Genomic DNA, 20,627 nt, shown 5'->3' on the forward strand with positions numbered 1-20,627 from the left:
TTTCAACACTTTTACCAATGAAGTCTCTACTGAGACAACAGCTGACTAAGCTTACAATGGAGTTTTGCCTTGAATTATTAAAACAAAATCTCTTTGAGATTTGAAAAAGCAAAACCAGTTCTGACACTGTTCAAAAAAGTATTTGTCCATTCTAAAAATAATTTTCTGGTTTTATGACCATAAATCTCCCTGTTCTGCTAAAATTACTCTGTCAGGGGCTCAATCCTCCAGCTATTAGTTGTCGCTCTCCTTTTCATCCAAGAACATAATAAATGCCCTACTGGGTCAGTCAAATGGTTCATCTGGTCCATGGCTGCATGCTCAACAGCGGTAATAAGAGATGCTATTTAGGGAGCATACTGGAACAGACTCGTCAATGGGTGTGCCACATCAAAAACACAACTTCCTTTTTCCACCAATGCTAACAAGTCTAGCTTTTACAGACTGATGCACATCTAAAATGCTGAAACTCACAGTTAGAAATCTTTATTAAAATGTCCTGCTTTTCAGAGTCACTAAGCATTTGCTCCTCCCACTGATTTCCAGCAGCTTCTTAATGTTCAGCTCATATCCAAAAAATTAGGAATAAGTCTGTAACTTGGACCTTGGGTTTATGACACAGGCCAATAATTGCTCTGTCTGAGGAAAGAAACTACAGATGTTTGTAGAGGAAAAAAACAGTGACATCTTTGGGAAGACCTGGAAAAGTCAAATAAATACACATAGTATTCCATAGGTACAGAAACTACATGACCTAAAAACCTGTTTCTTGGATTTCTGAACACTTCAAGCATAATAATAGCCTTTTCACCCCCTCCTTTTTTTTTTAAATGCTGACTGAAGAAGTCTGTAGTTCTATAATAATTTACTCCCACTAAAACGCCTGCCTCTGTTGAAAGGAATGCTGTCAAAGCCAGCTTAGGTTCCAGCTGATTTAAATAAAAGTACACAGCTGTCAGACAGTAAGATTAAAGCCCTGCTACAGACCTCATTGTGGAGAGAGGAAAGAAAAGACCAGCACAAAAAGCACTGGATATATGGCCTAATTAGATCACTTTGTTTTTCCAAAAACTTATTCACTGAACCCATATCTTAAGGCTCTAACAATGCTAATATTTTAACTATGGAATGTATTCTAACTGTTTTCCTTTCATACAGAAGAGCAGGTTAAAAAGGCAGGTATCTTCACAGTTTAATCCCAACTATTACCTATACGTGATCAAGGTCATTACTAGTTCCTTCCTGAAGAACAAAATGTGTTTTGGAAAATATCCGTAAGAGAAAACTTCAGTGACTTGGTCCTGTTACCTAATGCCTGCAAAGTACAACAGCACATTGGTTTCTAAGATGAATGTTGTGTAGAAAATTTGTGTGGCATAAAATGCACGGCACATCTCCCAGTTCCCTCTTCATCTCAGAGGGCTGTATAACAGCTTTATAGCAGAGATTCTGGGATTTTTTGTAGACTTATAAACTGGGTTGAATAAAACCATATAGCTATATCCTCCAATAAGGACCCAAAAACCTACTCTAGCAGACAGTTTAAAACTTCAAGCCTCTCTTCTTTCGTGAGTTCCCCTGCTTGAAACCACAACAAACTTCACATTCATTAAGATAACACCCTTATCCAAACAAGAGAAGACACTGGCCATGAAGATCAGTGACGCACAACCTATACAAGCAACTGAAGGTCAGACCACAGCTCTCTGAGAAGCTATGGATGTCTCAGCATGAAAAAAAGTGACCAATGTTACAACATCAAAGCAATTCAGGAAGACTGCAGACCTCGTGTGTTGTGTGAAAGTGGACAGGTTTGCACACAAGCACCTGAGAAAACAAGTTTAGGGCAACACTGTTTATGTTCGGAACCTCCTTGCTCTGTCTCCTCAGGAATCGAGTAATTTTCCATGTACACTCTCAGCAAAATTACAATCAAAAAGAGCTGTGTTTCATACTGGATTGCTAACATCTGGGCAGAACCTATTTTCCTGATATAACAAGGACAGACTAAAAGAGGTAGGAAGAGTCTACACAAAGCTGTTCATGCAACTTCACCCTTCCCGGCTCATACCTACTCACCTTGCATATTATAAGCTGCCAACTGAACAGCTGTGTCAAAAGGACATTCCAATCTGCCATAAGAGAAATGTGTTGTTAAAACCTTAGCTGACACGATTTAGCAGAAAACTCATATACGTGACAGTGAGAAATTGCAAATGTTTGGGATAAGAAAATGAAAAAAGATTAGCAGATTTTCACCAAATTTACAAGAGATAAGCACTATATTATTTAAGCAATCCTCTGCTGCTATTCATGCATAGAAAAGTAATATAATAGTGCATTACTCCACAAAACTTATTAATTAAGCAAATAAAAGTTTAATAAATCCTATGCTAAACTGTAATTGTTTAAAGGGCTATTTATTTGGAATACTTACTTTCCACTAAGAATATCCAGTTTCAGTTGCAGAACAAATAAATACCTGCAGAATTAAATAAGAAATGTTTCACTCAGCCAACAGGAGGAAGTTAGAGCCTGACAAATAAAAATGTTTTCTACTCTTTACATGGGTTTTCAAGACTAAAGAAACTGCATTGTGATCTTTCAAGGCTTCTTCAGTTGGGTTTATATGCTTTACACACATTTCAAATGAAGTAAGCCCAAAATGAGAAGTTGTCGCAAGCTGAACTACAGTGTTGCATGGAAAAAGAAATGGGATACCTAAGTAAGTCTTACTTGTTCTCTTCTGAACCTGCTTGAGCAAAGAACAACTTGCATCTTCCACATTTTCTTCACTATTCATAGATGTAGCGATCTCATAAGATAATGAATATTTTCAAGCCTCAAAAATAAATGTTCCTAATATGGATTGCTTAGCTAAAATCTAACCCAGAAAGCTGACGCCAAGGTGACAAAAAAATAAACAGTACGCTGCAGCTTTTTCAACTTGTTTACACTTCAGTGCCAACTTCCCTTCACTGCCTTGCTTATTCAGTACTCTTCTTGCCTAGAAACTGGGCAAATATTGAATACCAAGCTGCTATTCCTTTGGTGTGCAACACCAATTCTTCCGATCCAATACCCACAGAGTAGCCCTCTTGCTCCATTATGGTACGCAGCTTTGCTTTAACAGGAGAAAAGGTAGTCTCATCAACTAAAACACTGTCATCTGCGATGGTATCCAGTCTGAATTCGACAACAGTTGAACAGAAGCCTTACCCACAGAGCCAAAGACGAAATCTTCTGTTTCAACATGTGCCTATGTCTCCTTGTACTCACATACAGAGACACGAAACAGACGCAGGCATTCTTCCTACAGGTCCCTTGCAAATCCACAAATACTTTGCCAAACAATTTATAATCAAAAGCCTTTTGAACACTGGCCCCTGTATGAGGAATAAATTTGTTTGGTACTGTCCCTAGATACCAAAAGAATGAGCACAAGCCTGCGGGGTACAGTGGGTGCGACCAGCCCATGCTTATCAGCCACATAACACTTGCAAACAACTCCAGCATACTTTCCGTGCTTAGGCTATGTTAGGATGGCTGACTGGTGGCATCTGATGGGAAGCTGGCAGAAAACATGGGCACACCACACTGGCAGAAACTGGAAAGTGGCTCCAGCTGGGCATACTGCTGCTCAAAAAAAAAGGTGGAAACTTCAGAAAGCCCCTGCTACTGAGACCTGTAACCCGTTGCAGAGCTCCACTGCTTCTTTAAGGCATAAAATTATCTTGAGACAGAAGAAAGACTTGCTGCTGTCCTGTTCTGGGGGATTAGCTAAGCAGATAGACAGGGTTTAAAAGCCCTCAGGTTTCAGGTCTGCCCTGCTAAAACCTGTATAGCAAGGTCTGACTGGCAGAACTCAGTCAGGATGGATGAAAACATTTCATAGTGGTAGGTACAGATGTAGGTCTGAATTTTGTCTATGGTTACTACTTTTAAAGATAGTTAAATGTTTATTCAGGAACACAAATGGTGAGGCAAAACATTCTTCCCAGATCAGCAGGAAAACATTACAGAAAGGCAGTTATAACATTATGTTACTACATGTAAGTATGAAGCTGCACAGGGTACATATGGCTGCAAGGGGTAATGCTACTATAATCTTCCTGGTAGCACTCCTAGGGATTTGGCTAAAGCACAACTTGAACATCCACACGGACATAAACCTGTACAACAAACAAATGCACTTCATGCTCTTACAAATGGCTGAGGGTACGAAGCATCTTCAGCTATCAAGTAATTTTGTTTTCTCGCCAAAACAGATCACCAGCAGTGGTGACTGCAAAGAAATGTTGCCTTTTACAATGGATTTATACTGACAGATGGTAGGTTGTGTTTGCTTCCAAAGCACCCCAAGGATGTCTCAGTCCGACATGAAACACAGCATTATGAATGGATCTGTGAAATGCTTTAATCACCAGAAACTGCTGCTCACCTGATACTACAATCCTACACATTTAGTACTGTCAACTCACATTTCAACATGGTAGTAAAATACTGTTTTCCCTTTCCGTAAGCTCCGCAAAGACCACAGAAATAATGAAATGTTAACTGAACTTATTTTTGTCAAAGAGAAGCTCTAACTTGCAATTCAATGCTTTTCTCCCTAAAGAGACAGGATGACTGTGTACAGTTGCAACTAAATGCAGCTTAAGAATAAGAAAATGTCTGTTCTTTCTAGTAAAAACCTCTGCCCATTGTGTATAAGCTACTCAAATCAGTTGCCAGATTTGCCTAATGATAAATGGTGCGTCAAGTAACACAGTAAATATATAGATCTCTCTATATTAAAGCTCATTTATTTCACAAGAGCTACATTAGAAACATTTACAAAAAGCCAAGCAAGCAAGAAGCGCTAAGAAATTTTCCAAAAAGCATCATACAACTGTTTAAATAAATACCACAGAAACACTTTCCTGCCCTTATTTGGGTGTTTCTCTCTCTCACAAACTCCCTCTTACCTTGTCAGCTCTTCACGTAGATTGTTGGGCTCTGATGAGTAAAACTTTACACGAAAATGCAGACAGTACGGTGGGCCAACTGCAAAGCAGAATTCGTTCAAGACAGTGGTAACAGTTACTGGACAAGACATCTTATTTTTTTATTACACACAATCACATCACAACACTTGACTGAAATCGGCTCTGTCCTACCACAGGAACTTAAGGCAGGAATTCCTTTGTGACAGGGAAATGCATGAAAATCATCAGGATGAAAGAATACTTAAATATGCACAACATATAAAACTATGTTACAAGTCAATCCACAGTCATATCACATTAAGTTGATTTGTCCTGCCAAAAGCACACAAATCTTGGTTAATCCCTATATTTAAGGACTGTATCCATCACCAAGAAAGCTCTGCAGTTGACCAAACCCCCAAGAATTCTGTTGGTCTCTGTAATCACTTCCCAGGGCTCTGGGAAAAATGCACTGCTGACGACTCAGACCCCTTTATTCCACAGAAGTTTAGACATATTTCAGGGGGATTTAACAGACCCTCTGTGGAAGAATCATATTTTCTGGAAACTAAAGAGTTAATTCAGCAAAAGGATGGATTAACCGTTCTTTAAAAATGTGCAGCACTCTGCTGATTCCTGCATTTGACAGGAGGAATTTTCTCTCTCTCGGTGCTTCCAAAACCTCTGTTGTATTTATACAGCTCCACAAATCCCTGAAGACTTCCCACAGCGCAGAGCAAGGAAGCTGCTAAACATAAAATCAGCCGATGTCACAGCTTACCCAAGCACACACCACTGAAACAACCAGGCCACCCTAAACCTTTGTGCAGCAGGTAAGCACTTGGTGGACCAAACACAGATTTGGGCACTCACAACTTCCCCAAGGTTGGAGGCTCCAAGAAAAGTTTTCCCATAGTCAGAATAATGATCTATAACACTAAAACACCTTCAGCTGCCTTCACTCCATTTAAACTATAATTAATGAGCCTATAACATGTTTAATTAAGGACATTAGACTGAAGTAATATGAGCTACACAGAGGGAAGACGTCATTAAACAATCACCAGTGCCATGCTGGGGTTTTGTCACCAGGTCTTGTCACCCCCCATAGGACACTGACTCCCCCCACCCCCCCCCCCCCCCCCAGTTTCAACTCTGTGCCTCCTGTATGTTCAATATGAGATCCCAAAAGAAAACAGAAAGGACACTTACTTTTAACTTGCTTTTTAATGCTTTTTGTGTTGTCCAGCCAATGCTGAAAAAGAAATTACTTTCATTGAATTATCAACACAGAAATAACACAGAAAGAACAGAAAAGGAAAAAAACCTATTTGTTAGTGAAGACTATCTTGGAATAACAAGTAGTTCTCTAAAACAACCTAATTCAAATCTTTCACAATTCATAGCTCTGAGTGCTCATCAAAGATCCTTTCACTCAAACTTTGTAATGCAAAATGTCAGTTTTGAACAACAGAAACATCCTGCAGTGCCCTATTTAAAGCCAATCCTCAAGAAAGCATTAACTACTTCAAAAACAAAAATGTACTAACAAACTATTTTAATTACTAAAATTTTCATCCTGTCCAAACAAACACTTAATTCACATATTAGTAGGTCAGCCAGTGACAATGTGCCAGAGAGGCATAAATCATAGCTGGAGACTGGCACTTGGTTGCGTGCAGTGTTTACTTGGGGTGGGAGAGACACAATAAATATTGTGGGCTTTCAGGCATTTTCTCTAGATGACTCAAGGGTAGTAACAGCAAAGCTGTCTATGTCTGGGTCAGGTCTACCTAATTCTCTAGAATCTATTCACAGGTGACATTTTAGCAACTGTCACGTGGGAGGACAGAAGTTACTGCCTCACCTGCTAATGCTAATTATAAGCTATACACTAGACGTGAAGCCAAAATAATGGCTTCACTTATACTGTGCACAACAGCATGTGAAAAATAAGCTATAGATGGCACGTTGAAAGAAACACCTACACGTATATGCTATGCTCCCTAAAATAATTGCATATACTCCCACTGCTGAAGAGTTTATACAGGAATTAAAGAGAAAGCTGGAAAGCTAACATACAGCTAGCGGTAGAGACCTACTACCAAACGCTCTGCACAGTGAGCAGCTCCCTCCTCCGAGGGAGATGACTCAGTTAAGCAGTAAACACAGCACCCTATTGAACGTAATTGCACTGACCCAACAGCCAGAACAAACTCACACCACGTCTTGCACGGTTCACAATGCCCAAGTAACACCACCTCATCTGATCAATCCCAAATGTCACCTTGCAACTAATACAGATGAATTATACACTTAGGAACACTCATTTCATTAACTGCATGCCACGAAGTTCACAGTAGGCCTCACAGAGGACAGAAAAGCAACAGGGGTATGAGAAAGAACCGGTATTTTCAGGTTGCAATGCCAAGTGCAAACACATTCCTGTCTTCAGAGCAGCCCTGCCTTCCGCAGAGAGTGTGTAAAGTCAGCCTGTAACACAGGCAGGATATACAGTGATTGATAGATTAGCTGCAGATCAGAACAACTAAACCATCTACCACAGCTCTGCACACAGCTGAAAATGCTCTCATTACCCATGAAAACAAAGTAGCTACAGAAAGCTAGCTAACATATTTTTTAAATAAAGCAGGAAGCTTAAGGAAGAATGAAAAAAATATTTATGTCAACTTTGCTTACACTAGGAGCAAAATGGAGCTGAGCAATTTTTTGTTTGTTTCTCTAAGGAAATGATACAATCTGTCTTCTTATTCCACAAACTCACTTGCTGTAAGAGACAATTTACTTACTCCCTCCCCCACCATAAGAATCCGCGAACTACCTACTGGGAGGCTTGCAGGTGATTTAGATACACAAATGGCAGAGAGCACCATTTCTAGGTTCCAGGACTGGCTGTGCACGCCTGTTTCATCTCCCTCTGTTTTCTCTCATCTCCTCCACATTCCATGGGAAGGCAACTGAGAGGCCCGCGACAGGCACTGATAGCGTTTGACTCTGCTCAGCTCTTACCACTGCTGCCCACAGGAGCTCTGTCTGCACGGTAAGGGTGTGTGTGGAAGAAGGGGAACAAAACTACTTTTAAATGGGTGGGGGGTACAGGGCCAAAACAAAGGAAAACAAACCAAAACAAACACATGCACGGACACACACAGATGTCAGGAAACTTAAGATTTATTCCAAATGTTTAAAATGGAATTCAAGTGGACCTGGCAAAGAAGTTTACATTTTGATGAGAGTTTGCTCAGCAGAGTCTACTGCTGAAATCCAGAGATAGTTTGCTAAACAAAAAGCAGTATGAACAACAGACTGCATAGTGTACTGGAAGTCCTTAGCAAAACAGTGTGCTGCTGGAAGAAACTAAACAAAAATAAAACACAAAAAACCCTAAACCTAAACTCAGTAACATTTCAAGAAGGTAAAAGGTAATTGTGTTTCTTCAGCAAGGTAGTGGGGTTAAAACTGGTCCCATACTATATGGAGTTAATGGGTGCATACTTAGTGCAATGCTATACAAATAGTTTTCAGCATTAAGCACTACATTAGATAAAACTGCCAGAGTGTTGTACAATTCCATTAAGAGCAGCAAGTATTTGATGCTTGCGACCTGTATGACAGAACTAGAAATTAGCCACCTGTTAAATGTTCAGTGCCTCCTTACTAGAAATACCTCTCTAGCATAGCTAGAGGAGAAGCCAAATAGCCCAAGCTAACAGCAATCTTCATCTTTGTGTCACTGGACATGCTGTGCTGTTTGTCAGCCTGAATCAAAGACACTAAAATTAATAGTCCGTTCCCTTAGCTGCCAGACCAAGTCTGATATGTCCTGGACAATCTTGCAAATAACTACTTTTGCCATCTCCTGCCTCTTACTGGGGATGTGGGGTGGTGGTTATCTACTCCTTACCATCAGGCTAGCAACAAACACAGAAGTCACATGAAAACAATTCTTCCACTTGTTTCAAGAACTTCTTTACAGAAGCTAGTATACAAATCCTAAAATTCAAAACGTCAGGAAGAGTTTGTATTACCTGAGTTCCCCCCACTCCCCAACACATCATAAATTCAAACAGTATACTAATTGCTTCAGCAGCTCAAAAGAAGAAAAAAAGCTATCCTTCAGTTGTTCAAAATGAGTCTATTGAAAACTTACTTGTAGTTAAAACAACTAAAAAATTGAGAAATTCCCTGCTTAACTACATGTTGCTAGTTCACCAGTGTTTTTATATCATCAGGTGCAACTAGCTAGTAAGGCAATATCCTTAGATTTAAATTGGGCAGCAGCAAGATTATCTCCCTTCAAAGCCAGCAGACAATTCTGTCCATAGTAAGGGACTGGATTCTTACACTGTTTAACAGGTCTCCTGAATAATCTTTGACAAGTCACTTGATTAGCCTGTGTCTTTGTTTCCAGCTACAGATTGGGTTTCTGCTAGAATGTGCCAGCTCCTCTGTGCAAGAACAGCTGCCATCACAACAGTTCTTCATTTCTTAAAACAATTATCTCTGGCTCTTGTGTTCAGCTCTTCTGGCAAAACACAATCTTTTCTGCTTCCTTATACAGCGTATCATTAAAGTCCAGTTTAAACAGATCGCTATCTCTACTCTGCCTCTTTTCAGTCACACATAGTTAAGAAAAAGAAAAAACCACTAAGTTCGAAATTGCTTGTACCTGGTAGATTGTGCAGTATCAAATACTCAGTCGGGTGCTGTCTGGATTGGAAGTAACAATTTGCTGGACAAAAGCAAGCCATAAGCCATTGCTGAGGCAGAAAAGATTAACATTTCCCCATTTTAAGACACAATTACATTATTTGCTAACAGAACACCAAGAGGAAAAAATAAATTACCATAGAGACAGTTTCACCAGTTACAACTACCCCACTGTAAACTCTTACAAAAACCTAGAGGCACAAGGAAATATTTCAGAGGCCACATGGCAGAAACTGAGTTAGGGCACCTAAAACATAAAAATCATTTTTTTCCTGAAGCAAAAAGAAATGCAATAGAGTCATACTCTTATCAGTACTCAACATCCTAGACTACACATGCTTAACACAGCTAACGTGATTTTTATAAAAATAATATGGCATGCAATGACCTGTTTTCCAATTTCTGTTGGTAAGAGCTATGCACGGTTCTGAGTGACATCCCTCTGTTAGTGTAATGGTCTTTTTCTCCTTAGTGTTATATGTCTCTGTTCTGCAAGAGGTTTAAGACCACTTTCACTACCAGGAACTGCAGCTCAGCAGCAGCTAATCCTGCTAGCCATGTAGTTTGTTTCAGATGCTGAACAGAAATTATTTTCTCTGAAGAGAATGTTCTCTGCAATTATAGGCTAAGCATAAAACTCCATCACAATAATTTTGAAAAGAGGCCATCAGGTTTTAAGCATGCTTTAGGATGGATAACACTGTGTCCAAACTTGTCAGCTTCTTTCAAGGATTCAAGCTTGGGGCGTTTTTTGGTCATTGTACAACGCTGTAACAATTAAGACATCACCTTCAAATTGTTCTAGACATAGACCCTCATAGAAGCAAGGGAATGTATGTCACTGCCTCCAAAATGCTGACCTTGAACAATTCAGGTATTTAGCTCAGCAGTAACTATATGTGCCACCACTGCCATCCTGATCATGAAATAATTTTGAGTAGACTAGAAACACAGAAGCCATGAGGTCATACAACTAACAAATAAGATTGACGTACACAGTATGAAAACTCAGATTTCATTCTACCTGAGGGCACTGGGATAAGTGAATACAGGTTTAAGTTACAGGGACACAGGACAGAGAAAAAAACCCAGTCCCTGTTTAACACCTCCCTTAACTTGCAGCTATCCTCATGGGCAGGATTAAATACTTGGCCATAAGAATTAAATTCCACAGCCTGCAAGTGAAAGAACTGTGGTTACTTCTGACAAACAACGCTCTGCTTCTGTTTTCAAAAGCAGTCACATTTTTACAAACACACAATAAACTTCACAAACTCAGGCTTGCAAGAACCCCCTACTCAAACTGTCTGGTACATACAAACACACCTAATCCTTCCCAAAAATTCTGGTTGCAGGTCTAAGTCACAACTGATTTGAGCAGATCAAAGGTATCCATTCCCCTCTTGCCAAGATTATTTCCCAAGCTGACATTAACGAGATGACTTTTGCTGACGAGAAAGTTGATGGCTTTGGTAAAGGAAAACTTTTCTCCACTTTGCACAACAAGGAAGGGGAAAGCATTTCTACGTGATGCACCAGACTCTGGGGTCCTACTGGACCAGCCTGCCTAGTGACACCAGAAGGCGTGACAGGAACAAGTGAAAGACAAGAAACAAAGAAACAACAGTGTTTCTGTGTGCTCCAGGTGGAATTACACTCGACATCACTTAAAACTGAAGAGAGCTTCTGCACAAAATTTAACTCAAAAAAGGCAGTTTTCTTACAGCATTTTTGTCAATATTAATATTTAATTTTAGAGTGTTGCTTAAAAAAGAAAAAGAGGGGAAAAAAATTACTGCTACTTACCGCTACCTGTGCAGAATCCATGAACCTTAATCCAAAGTAGTCGCTTTCTATAAGGTCCAGATGATACATGATCTGTTCAAACAGGAGCTGGCCTTTGGCTTTTTTCTGAAAATACAAAAGGATTTAGTACTTAGCAGGCAGCTTTACTGTAGCATCTACCTTCTTCTAGACACATTTTATATCATAATTCCAAAAGTAATAGAATCCCAAAATTAAGTTTCTGAAAACATAATGTGTAAATTATTTTTTTCTCACATATTTTTTGATGGCTTTTTGTTTTTAACAGCAAATGTACACCTCACAAGGAGCACACATAATATCCTTAAAGGACTTGCATAATCTCCTTTTTTGGAAAAGGTCAACATTGACTTGCACAACACAGAGTGTTACAACGTCACTTTATCATCATCCCTTTCATGCTTTCCTTACTCACCGAAGTTCAATAGAACTGGAAATACAGCTATAGCACAATTACAATAACTAATGTACTGGAAAATTTTCAAGGCAAAGTACAGCAAATTGCTTACAAATTTACTACTGTTTGATATCTAGGCAATTCACCAGGTTTGAAGCAAGTAGCAGAGCACACTGAGTTAGGATATAGCACTCCATTAGCAAGTGCTTTTAACAACTGCCACGAAACAGTCTGGGGCAAGTAACTTTAATAGTACTTAAGACAACACACTTACAAAAATAAGTTTGTAAAACTCACTTGTAGGTGTAAAAAGCCACTGCATATGCATATACATAATTTATGAAAAATCTTAGTTCTGGCCCCAAGTAAACATCATTTTTACAGCAATGATTTAAAACAGCTCTTGAATCTTTTACAAGAGAAGGCATGCAAATAGCACTGGACAGTTTCTACACAACATACATTTTTCATGTTATGAACTCCCTTATAGTAACACACTGAAAGAAAAGTTTAGCAGTAATACCTTAGTATTAGTAATGCCTAAATGTAATAAGGATAATTAATAAATTAGTAGGTCAGAGTACAAGACATGGTGTTGAAAAGAAGTGTTTTTAAATGCAAAGAAAGCAGAAAAAATTTATGCTTACTCTGCAAGGAGTTTAAAGGTTTCTCTATTTCCATAGTGCTATTGCCTTGCAATCTTTTACCTTTTTATTTATACATTCATAGCTTGAGAAATGGGCTAACTTTCTAAGCATATTTTTTAGTTAGCTACTAATTAGCAGATTTAGCCCATCTCTCAAAAATTCTGGGCCAGCCCGAATTCTTATTCTCAGAAATAATCTGGCTTAATCACTGAGTAATATTCATGTAAATAAAGCAGCAGGTGTAATTTTGCCACATTCCTCTACCCTGACCTTCAAATATTTTATATTCAACTCTGTAATCATAGTCATTGGTTTGCTCAACGCATCAGTTAAATCCAAGATGACATTTCACAGCTCAAAGCAAAATCTCAGAGAAGTCTGTAAACTGAAGCTGCCTAAGCTACTTCTCCAACTATTTATTTCCAGGTATTGGGGGAGGTAGGGGGAACAGAAGGCAATTAGACCAGCAGGGAACTTACATGCACACAGCACCTACAAAACACCACGTAAAGAAAATGCTGATATGCAGACCTCATCAGATTCATTCAGGGCAAGTTCCTTCTGTTGACTTAAAGAAAATAGTACTTCTCATCTCAGGCAACAGCAGATTTCTCAAACACCAGCCAGACTCTTCTAACAGATGCCTTAAGGCAAATTACCTACATTTAAAACCACACATTTCTTCCACTATTTGAGTCTGTAGCCTCTTTCCTGAAAGAGTAAGACACTGAACTGTTGGTATTTCCCCTCACACAGGTTATATTCTGCTTAATAAGAAATACAAATGAAATCAATTCAGCATTTGCAACAGCAAAATTAGAAAATATGTTTTATTTTGCAAGAGGCTTTCTGCAGCTTGTCTAAAACTAGAGGAAAATCTCCCTGTATTGAGCAGAACATTTTAGATTTTTCTCAATTACTCAGTATGTCACCTTTTAAAACTGTAATTAACCAGTTATCCCAGCCAAATTCACTCCCGGGGACGGGCAACAGAGCACTTCAACTCAAGCCTGGAATTCCTACACATACTACCAACAACCAGAACTTATCATTGTTCAAAATTCTGCAGTGTCAAATTAGTTTCGGAGCATGTTCACCATTTTGGTAATCTTGGCAAAGGACTCAAAGATTAAGTGGACCCAGGATGACTAATGTGGGAGAAAGTCCCTGAAGAATAGCAGTGGAGCAGCTGTGGAAAGAGTTGCTGGGCTACTGGTTGGTTTTTGACTTAATCACCAGGGCTGTCAACATGGCATTATGCAGTACTTTGCATATGACTTAAACCATCAGCTGTATTTGGTGGAGTCAGCAAAAGTTTCACACTTGCCTTAATGTGAAATTCAAATTATTTCTTAAAGCCTTATGAAGTCCTTCCTCCTCATATTTAAACAAATGGCAACCAAAAGGATTATTGCTTTGTAATGGTCACGTTTTACAAATCAAAATTAATTCTTTGTATACAATACAACTGCTATCTCAAGTGTTTTCAAAAGACACAGAAAACAGTTACAGTTACACTTTCATTACATTTTCTGGTGAAGAGTTACCCTAACTTTCTAATGGCAACATTCAGTTTAAATGACATTTTTATCCTGCTGCTCCCCACCACTACCTGCCTTGGAGAAGAGCTCAGATTACTCTCAAAGAACAAATATTTTCAAGCTGTTTAATGGTTACCGATGAACTATTAACGATTCCATTCACAAGCAGTCCAGCCAGTGGCTGGTCCTCCCTTCAGGGCACAAATTAAACTCTTCATGGGTTTGTAATTCTGTAAAACCCAATTACTTGATTTACTCAGTCTGCCATACTCTGTAGGAAGCACCAGCAACAGCAGAATCAGTAACTGAACTGGGAAAATTAAAGAAAATATATCATTTTATACAGGACAGGTCACCTACTTATTCTGCCACACTCTGGAATGAGACAAAAGCATCTTTTGATTGCTTTGGCATGAATCGAGCCCCCACCCCTGAGTGGAAGGGATGCCCCCAACTTAAGTCCTAATGACATCTTCCTGCTGCTCCTAGTAACTGTGGCTGCTGACTGAGTAGGTGTTAAAAAGGCTGGACACAACCCCAGTAGCTCAGCAGCAAGGATGAGTAAAGCCAGCTCTGGGGTTCACCTCGGCAGGCTGGTTTGTCCCTTCATCGCTGGGACAAGGTGCTACAGAGACATTCCCCCTTTGCTCAGGCACCTCAGTCACTCACTGCCTAAAAGCAGGGGCAGAGTTTATACCCTCTTCTCACGGTCTCGGCGCCCCACAGCTTGCCTGTGACGGAAAAGCCATGTTCAGTGCCAGCAGCCACCACAGACCAGCACTGGTGAAGCAACACAGCCTTACAACAGCTGGGGGGGATGAGACCTGGTGCTGGGCAGTCACCAGCTGAACAGCTCACTTGATAAGGTTTGTTATCAGGTTTTTAATCACAGTAGAGTACTTCATACTTCCAAAACTTGAAAAAAACAAACCCAAACTGGCCACCATTTGCTAACTAAAATGCTTATAAGAAAAGGATTTTTCTCCTCTTTCTTTTCTTTGTGAAGAAAAGGAGGTCCCTATTGAACACTGAAAAAAAACCCCAAAACAGGCTTTACCTTCATGGGACTTATGTCTTTGTAGCTGTACTTATTTGTCAGAAGATTTCTTCAGATGATTATGTCAATATTGCTTATTAACAGTAACTAACGGTAGCTGTTGCTACTTCAGTAGCTACTGAAGGGCAAAAATCTCCCTTCCTGGTTTTTGTCAATTCATCAGGAGGGTTACCATTTATATGCATACCAGTTTCCTCAGCAAGACTCCAATTACCCCCCCACCCCAAGAAGTTAGGGACCCCTATTCAGGATATACAACTACCCAGTTGGTAGGATGCCACTTAAGCACACTGACAGACCGTTGCACTGTGGGAGCAGCAGATGAGCCTGTCCATTTTTTCATGTAGTTAATCCCCCTTCTCCCAAACAACATGGTTTGAAAAATAAGCCACCAGAAAGCACCACAGTGAGCTTTAAAGGAAAAGGATTTCATCTCAGTAACATGAAAACTATCTATAGTTAACACCATTAAGGTTTCCTGGAGAACTGGAGGGTTAAAACGCCTTATCTTTACAATGGCAGTGTTAGAAGTACACATTATTTGTATCATCCTGATCTTCTTACGGCTTTAAGTACTGACCTACAAATGGAATTGCTCCTCTCCTCAAACTCCAAGCATCGATCTTTCAAATAACTTTTCCCAACTCCCCAGTCGATTTTCTCCTTCATCTAAAGATGCCACTGGCAGCAAAACACCAGTTCAGCTTCTCTCTCTGGTTTATTCCCAGCCTTTGACAACATGCACCATATATTCTTGTATGGAGTAAAAAGCACTGCAGGCTGGAATGCTGCAGAGAATTTCTACCTCCAGAGACAGAGCTTATCAATTCTTCTATTTACTCACTCTCTCCCAGATATAGGAAGATAAGCATTTATGATTAAATACTTTGTTCTGTTATTCTCTGGAGAAAGAACAAGGCATCTCCCAAAAATCCTTACAAAGAAGTGATTTCAATACCCTCCATAATTGTGTGTTTATTAGAACACTGTATAGAAGGGTTTTAACGTATTATGCTTAGGCTTATTGACCCTATACATAAAAATACAGATTCAAAACGTATTTTTTTTTTTGCCAGAAGACTCTTTGTTTTTCCTCTCCTAGAAAGTTTGTATCTTCCAGTTACACATTTGGTTTAATAGATTGCCTGACTCTACCTCTTAATGTTCTTTCTGATACAGAATATATCCAAACTGTTTGCCCAGCATTAAGGTTTAGAGATTCAATACCTTCCCCCCAGTATATTCTCCAACATTTTGGTTTTATTTGGTGTTGCACCTGCAGGTTTCTCAGGAGCCGTCTGGTTAAGAGCATATGAGGGTCTCAGACTTTTGAGCGCGCTCTTTACAGGGGCAGCTCAGCAGGAAAGCAGGGGGCTTCGGAAAAAAATTGCAGTTACGCTGCAAGTTAAGAATGCTAAACCTTCAGGCAACTAAACCAGCCTGGAGCACCATGCCCGGGATCACTCGGCAGCACACTGCAGGCCGAACAAATGACTGCCAGCAGCCACAGCTCGCTTCCAGCTGCTCCCGTCCTCCCTTCCCGACCGCAGCAGGGCTCCGTGGGTGCGCTGCAGCAAGGCTGGCACGCTCACCTTCTGCTCACCCAGAGTGACTGGGCTCCCAGCACAACTCCGCAGTTCTGCTGCTGCTCACAAGTGCTGGACCAGCGCAGCGATCTCAGTACCATTTCAGCCTGGCACCCCAGGGAGCGCTGGATCAACCTGCTCTGTGGCTGGGCCCCCTTACACCGCACAGACAGCACCTCGGCCTTGTAAGACTCAGCTTAGGATCAATTTTTCCAATTTCAGTCCCCTAAAGGTCTTTCAGTTGTTTAAGCTAATAGCCAAAAGTGTGTCAACAGTTTAACACAAAGACCACGTGGGAAAAGAAGTTTTAATCCAAAACTTTATAATCTTAACACACACGCGCACGCAAGCAAGTATTTATTTATTCTTTACTTTTGTCAGCTGAGCATTATTTTGAAAATTTAAAAGCCAGCCTTGGACAATAAGGTTACTCATTTTATTTCATGACTGATTTTCCAATGTTTTTAGCATTACTAGATTTTCTTTTTAATCAGCACCTGTGCCACAGACAGCATTATGTATTTCAGATTTATTTACAAATATTCAGCAAGTACCCACAAATACTCTACAAGCTTTTAATAAACACCAGAATGGATTACTGAGTAATCAGTAATCAACTATCACAATACATCTCTGATCTTGTAGTCGGATAAACACAGATCATCTCCCTCTACACAAAAAGCCATCCGCACTCATTAACAGTTTGCTGGCAACATTTTTGGCATTCCATATAGACTTCTTAATTTTATTTAAAATAATCACTACAAATACAGTCCTTTTTATCTTATTTTGTAAGCATTACTCCAAAACCATAAACAGCTTAACTAGTTCCTGCTATTCCACACAGCCCTTGCACTGGTTTATACAAGACCTTACTTTAACAAAAATACTTCATTATACTAAGGACAAAATCATCTCATTTTGCAATCTCCATATTACATTTCATGCATGCATAAATAAGGAATATTCTGAGATTAAAAACTACTCAGAGAGCATCCATTCTTATAATTTGTGTCTTTCACCTTGTACCACTAGAAAGGTTTTGCCTAAAACTTAGGTTACATGTACAGAGCCTGGAATACAATTAATGCTCTATTGTCCATGAGAAGATTATGTAAATTACGGGTTAAGCGGGATCAGATGGTGGTTTTTTGTTTGGTGTTTTTGGTTTTTTGTGTGTTTGTGTTTTTTTTACCAAAACACCTCTGGCTTCCAGAAATTACAGTGCTGCTTCTATAAGACCCCATACTTACTATCTGTTGCTACTGTACGGCTGACCTTGTTCCCCCACAGAAAGCTATCCACAAATTTTTTAAAAGGTACATATGCCAAGTGTATCCCTGTAATTTACATTATTTCTCTTGCCATTTTTCCCCTTCATCTAGGTTATCTTTCCCCTCTCCCCATTAATTACTATGTATAGCATAAAATTGATTATCCCAACAAACACTCAATTTTTAGATCTTTTGATTTAAAAATCCTCTGGAGCCCCCTCCAGTACTCAAAATAGCACTTTATTTGAAATTCTTGACAAACACTTTTGTTCACGAGTATTTCATAAGCTGTTGGTGACTCCAATTAAAAGCAGCTTTCAAGGAAAAACACCACTATGATGCCCTCCCCCTCCCCAACCTGTCCTTCCCTATAAACCATGGCCACCTGAAGAGCCAGTATTCCAGCTGCTGAGAGGTTCCCTTGAGAGCCCAGATGAGTACAAGTGAGTCTTCAGGTACCAAACTAGGGCTCTTCATGGCTTTTGAGCTTTTGGAAATTCCACAGGTGCAGTGGGGGAAGATGGGAGTTTAGTTTTGCATGGGAACAGGATTAAAAGTAAGATAAGGGATGTCAGCAAAACAGAGTTCTTGTCCTCTCACCACTCATACCAGTAAGCAAACATTCCACCCATTATTCTTAAGCAATTAGAAGAAAAAGCACAACCTGACTTTCATCCAAGTTGAACTCGAGGTAAGTCAACAGTAAAACATTGTGCGTGATGAACATCAACAGCAACACAGTTAACAGACGCCCTGTATTTTACAAAAACGTTTCATGGGTAAAGAAACAGTAATTTTCTCTAGTATTTCATTAAGCACTTAGGTCTGTCAAAATTACTGAATGCATTCAGACAAACATGAAGCTTCAAACAAGTGGTAATAGACGAGGAAAACTACCAGGTCAAAACACAACTTTAGAATCTGAGATGAAGCTGGGAGGGGGGAAAAATCCCACATCTTTCAAACTGCCCCCCAAAAACATTGATAACTCACTCAAATCATGCCTCCTATTCTGAACATATCAAAACGACACTAAATAGTATATATAACACTGATATCCTTCAGTCATTGACACGACTACAAAATAAGTAGATACTTAAAAAGGATCCAGTCTATGTACTGGAGTAGGACTGTAGCTTTGATGAACAGCTCAAGTCAGGCAATTCTGTAATTAAAAACAACAGAAGAAATAGAAAAGCACACAGATTAAGTGGCTTGACAGACACCACAGATAAGATCAGTGGACAAAAAGCACATTTACTACTCAAATCCTGGCTCTGTGTTCAATAATTAAATATCAGCTGAATCATTTACAACATGTCCCTTCTGTCTCATTGTCAATATTCATAAAAGCATCAGTCTCTGCTTATAAAGACGCTGAAACATGTTTGGTTTACGTGATAACATTCCCTGTGGTTGGGGGTTCCCCCTCCCTCCCCCCCCTTTTTTTTTTTTAAATTTAACCAGAAATTCAGCAATCTCAGATTCAATTATAAGAATGACCTTAACCTGACAATAGTCTTTCTTCAGTAGCAAATTCACTGTGAGGGTATAGCTCGACAAGGATTTTAAGCAAGCATAAGCCTGATACCACCTCTAAACACTTCTTCACCACATTTGGGGAGGCACATGGGGAACCAGATTGGAGAATCACTCCAGCTGGAAACTAACATAACGAAATTATACCGATTATTTTCAGCCACAGCATTTTCTTGACTTAGCTTACTGCCTGGCTGCCAAAAAACTGTTTCTTCTGCCAAGGGGTATGCGAAAACAAGGACAAACGCAATAACGAAAGCAACATCTTTTCCTCCTGTGGCAGCAACAACTTATGCCACTGTAAAGTGTTTATGCAGCCACAGATTAAAAAAGGTATGGCATTCATTCTTGCCAAGGCACCTCTTTCTCTGGCTGTGAACTAACCTGTTTGCTAAGTGATTCAGTCTTAAGAAACACTTTCTGTTATTTTTTTTCTTTTAATAAAACAATCTCACAGAACATAGATAGACAATGGGACTACGCACAACTGAACTGGCAGACCCGAGGGCACCTCTTTGAGATAACAAGAGTTCATTTTAAACCAAATCTACAGCCAACAAACTAACAGAACCAGTCTTGGAAAAGGTGAAGGTGTTAGCTGCAACAGGACGATGATTCTCAAGGAAAGTTTTTGTAAAAGAAAAAAAATATTTCTAGATACACACAAATATATTTTTAATTTAGCTTTAGATTTTAGAAAGCAATGAAGCAATGTTGTTTTGCCACAATTCTGCACCCTCCCTTCATCCCCTGCCCACCGTCCCTTTTTTCTTTCCTCTTTTAAGAGTCAACTTCAAAATATGAACAATGCAAGTGGAGACACAAGAACAAACACATTAAGGAGTCTGAAATGAAACATTTAATCTGATCTTTTAATTTATTGTATTTTAATCACCAAAGGAACTGGTACCTGCCAGCCACTGACGATGCACTGCAATTACTGCATCTGGTATGCTGATTTAGCATATTTGTTTACTGTTACCTACAACTTAGATAAGCACAGACAAAGCTTTATACTGGCTAACAAAGAAAAAAAAGCAAGAGCGAAAAAAGCATCCTGTAGA

General features: G+C 39.6%; 1 protein-coding gene across 8 annotated transcripts in view; it reads right to left on the reverse strand.

The window, feature by feature from the left end:
- EPB41L5 (erythrocyte membrane protein band 4.1 like 5) overlaps window positions 1–20,627 on the reverse strand; it is a 56,913-nt gene that overhangs the window by 32,595 nt on the left and 3,691 nt on the right. For all 8 annotated transcript variants that reach the window (XM_037396812.1, XM_037396805.1, XM_037396811.1 and 5 more), the window contains exons 3-7: window positions 11,505–11,609; window positions 6,180–6,222; window positions 4,968–5,046; window positions 2,438–2,482; window positions 2,080–2,132 (exon numbers count right to left, since the gene is read on the reverse strand). In XM_037396812.1, coding sequence (XP_037252709.1) covers window positions 2,080–2,132; window positions 2,438–2,482; window positions 4,968–5,046; window positions 6,180–6,222; window positions 11,505–11,609 — 325 coding nt within the window. The remainder of the gene's footprint in view (window positions 1–2,079; window positions 2,133–2,437; window positions 2,483–4,967; window positions 5,047–6,179; window positions 6,223–11,504; window positions 11,610–20,627) is intronic.

Source organism: Falco rusticolus, chromosome 8 (assembly GCF_015220075.1).
Source record: "Falco rusticolus isolate bFalRus1 chromosome 8, bFalRus1.pri, whole genome shotgun sequence".
NCBI classification, from domain to species: domain Eukaryota; kingdom Metazoa; phylum Chordata; class Aves; order Falconiformes; family Falconidae; genus Falco; species Falco rusticolus.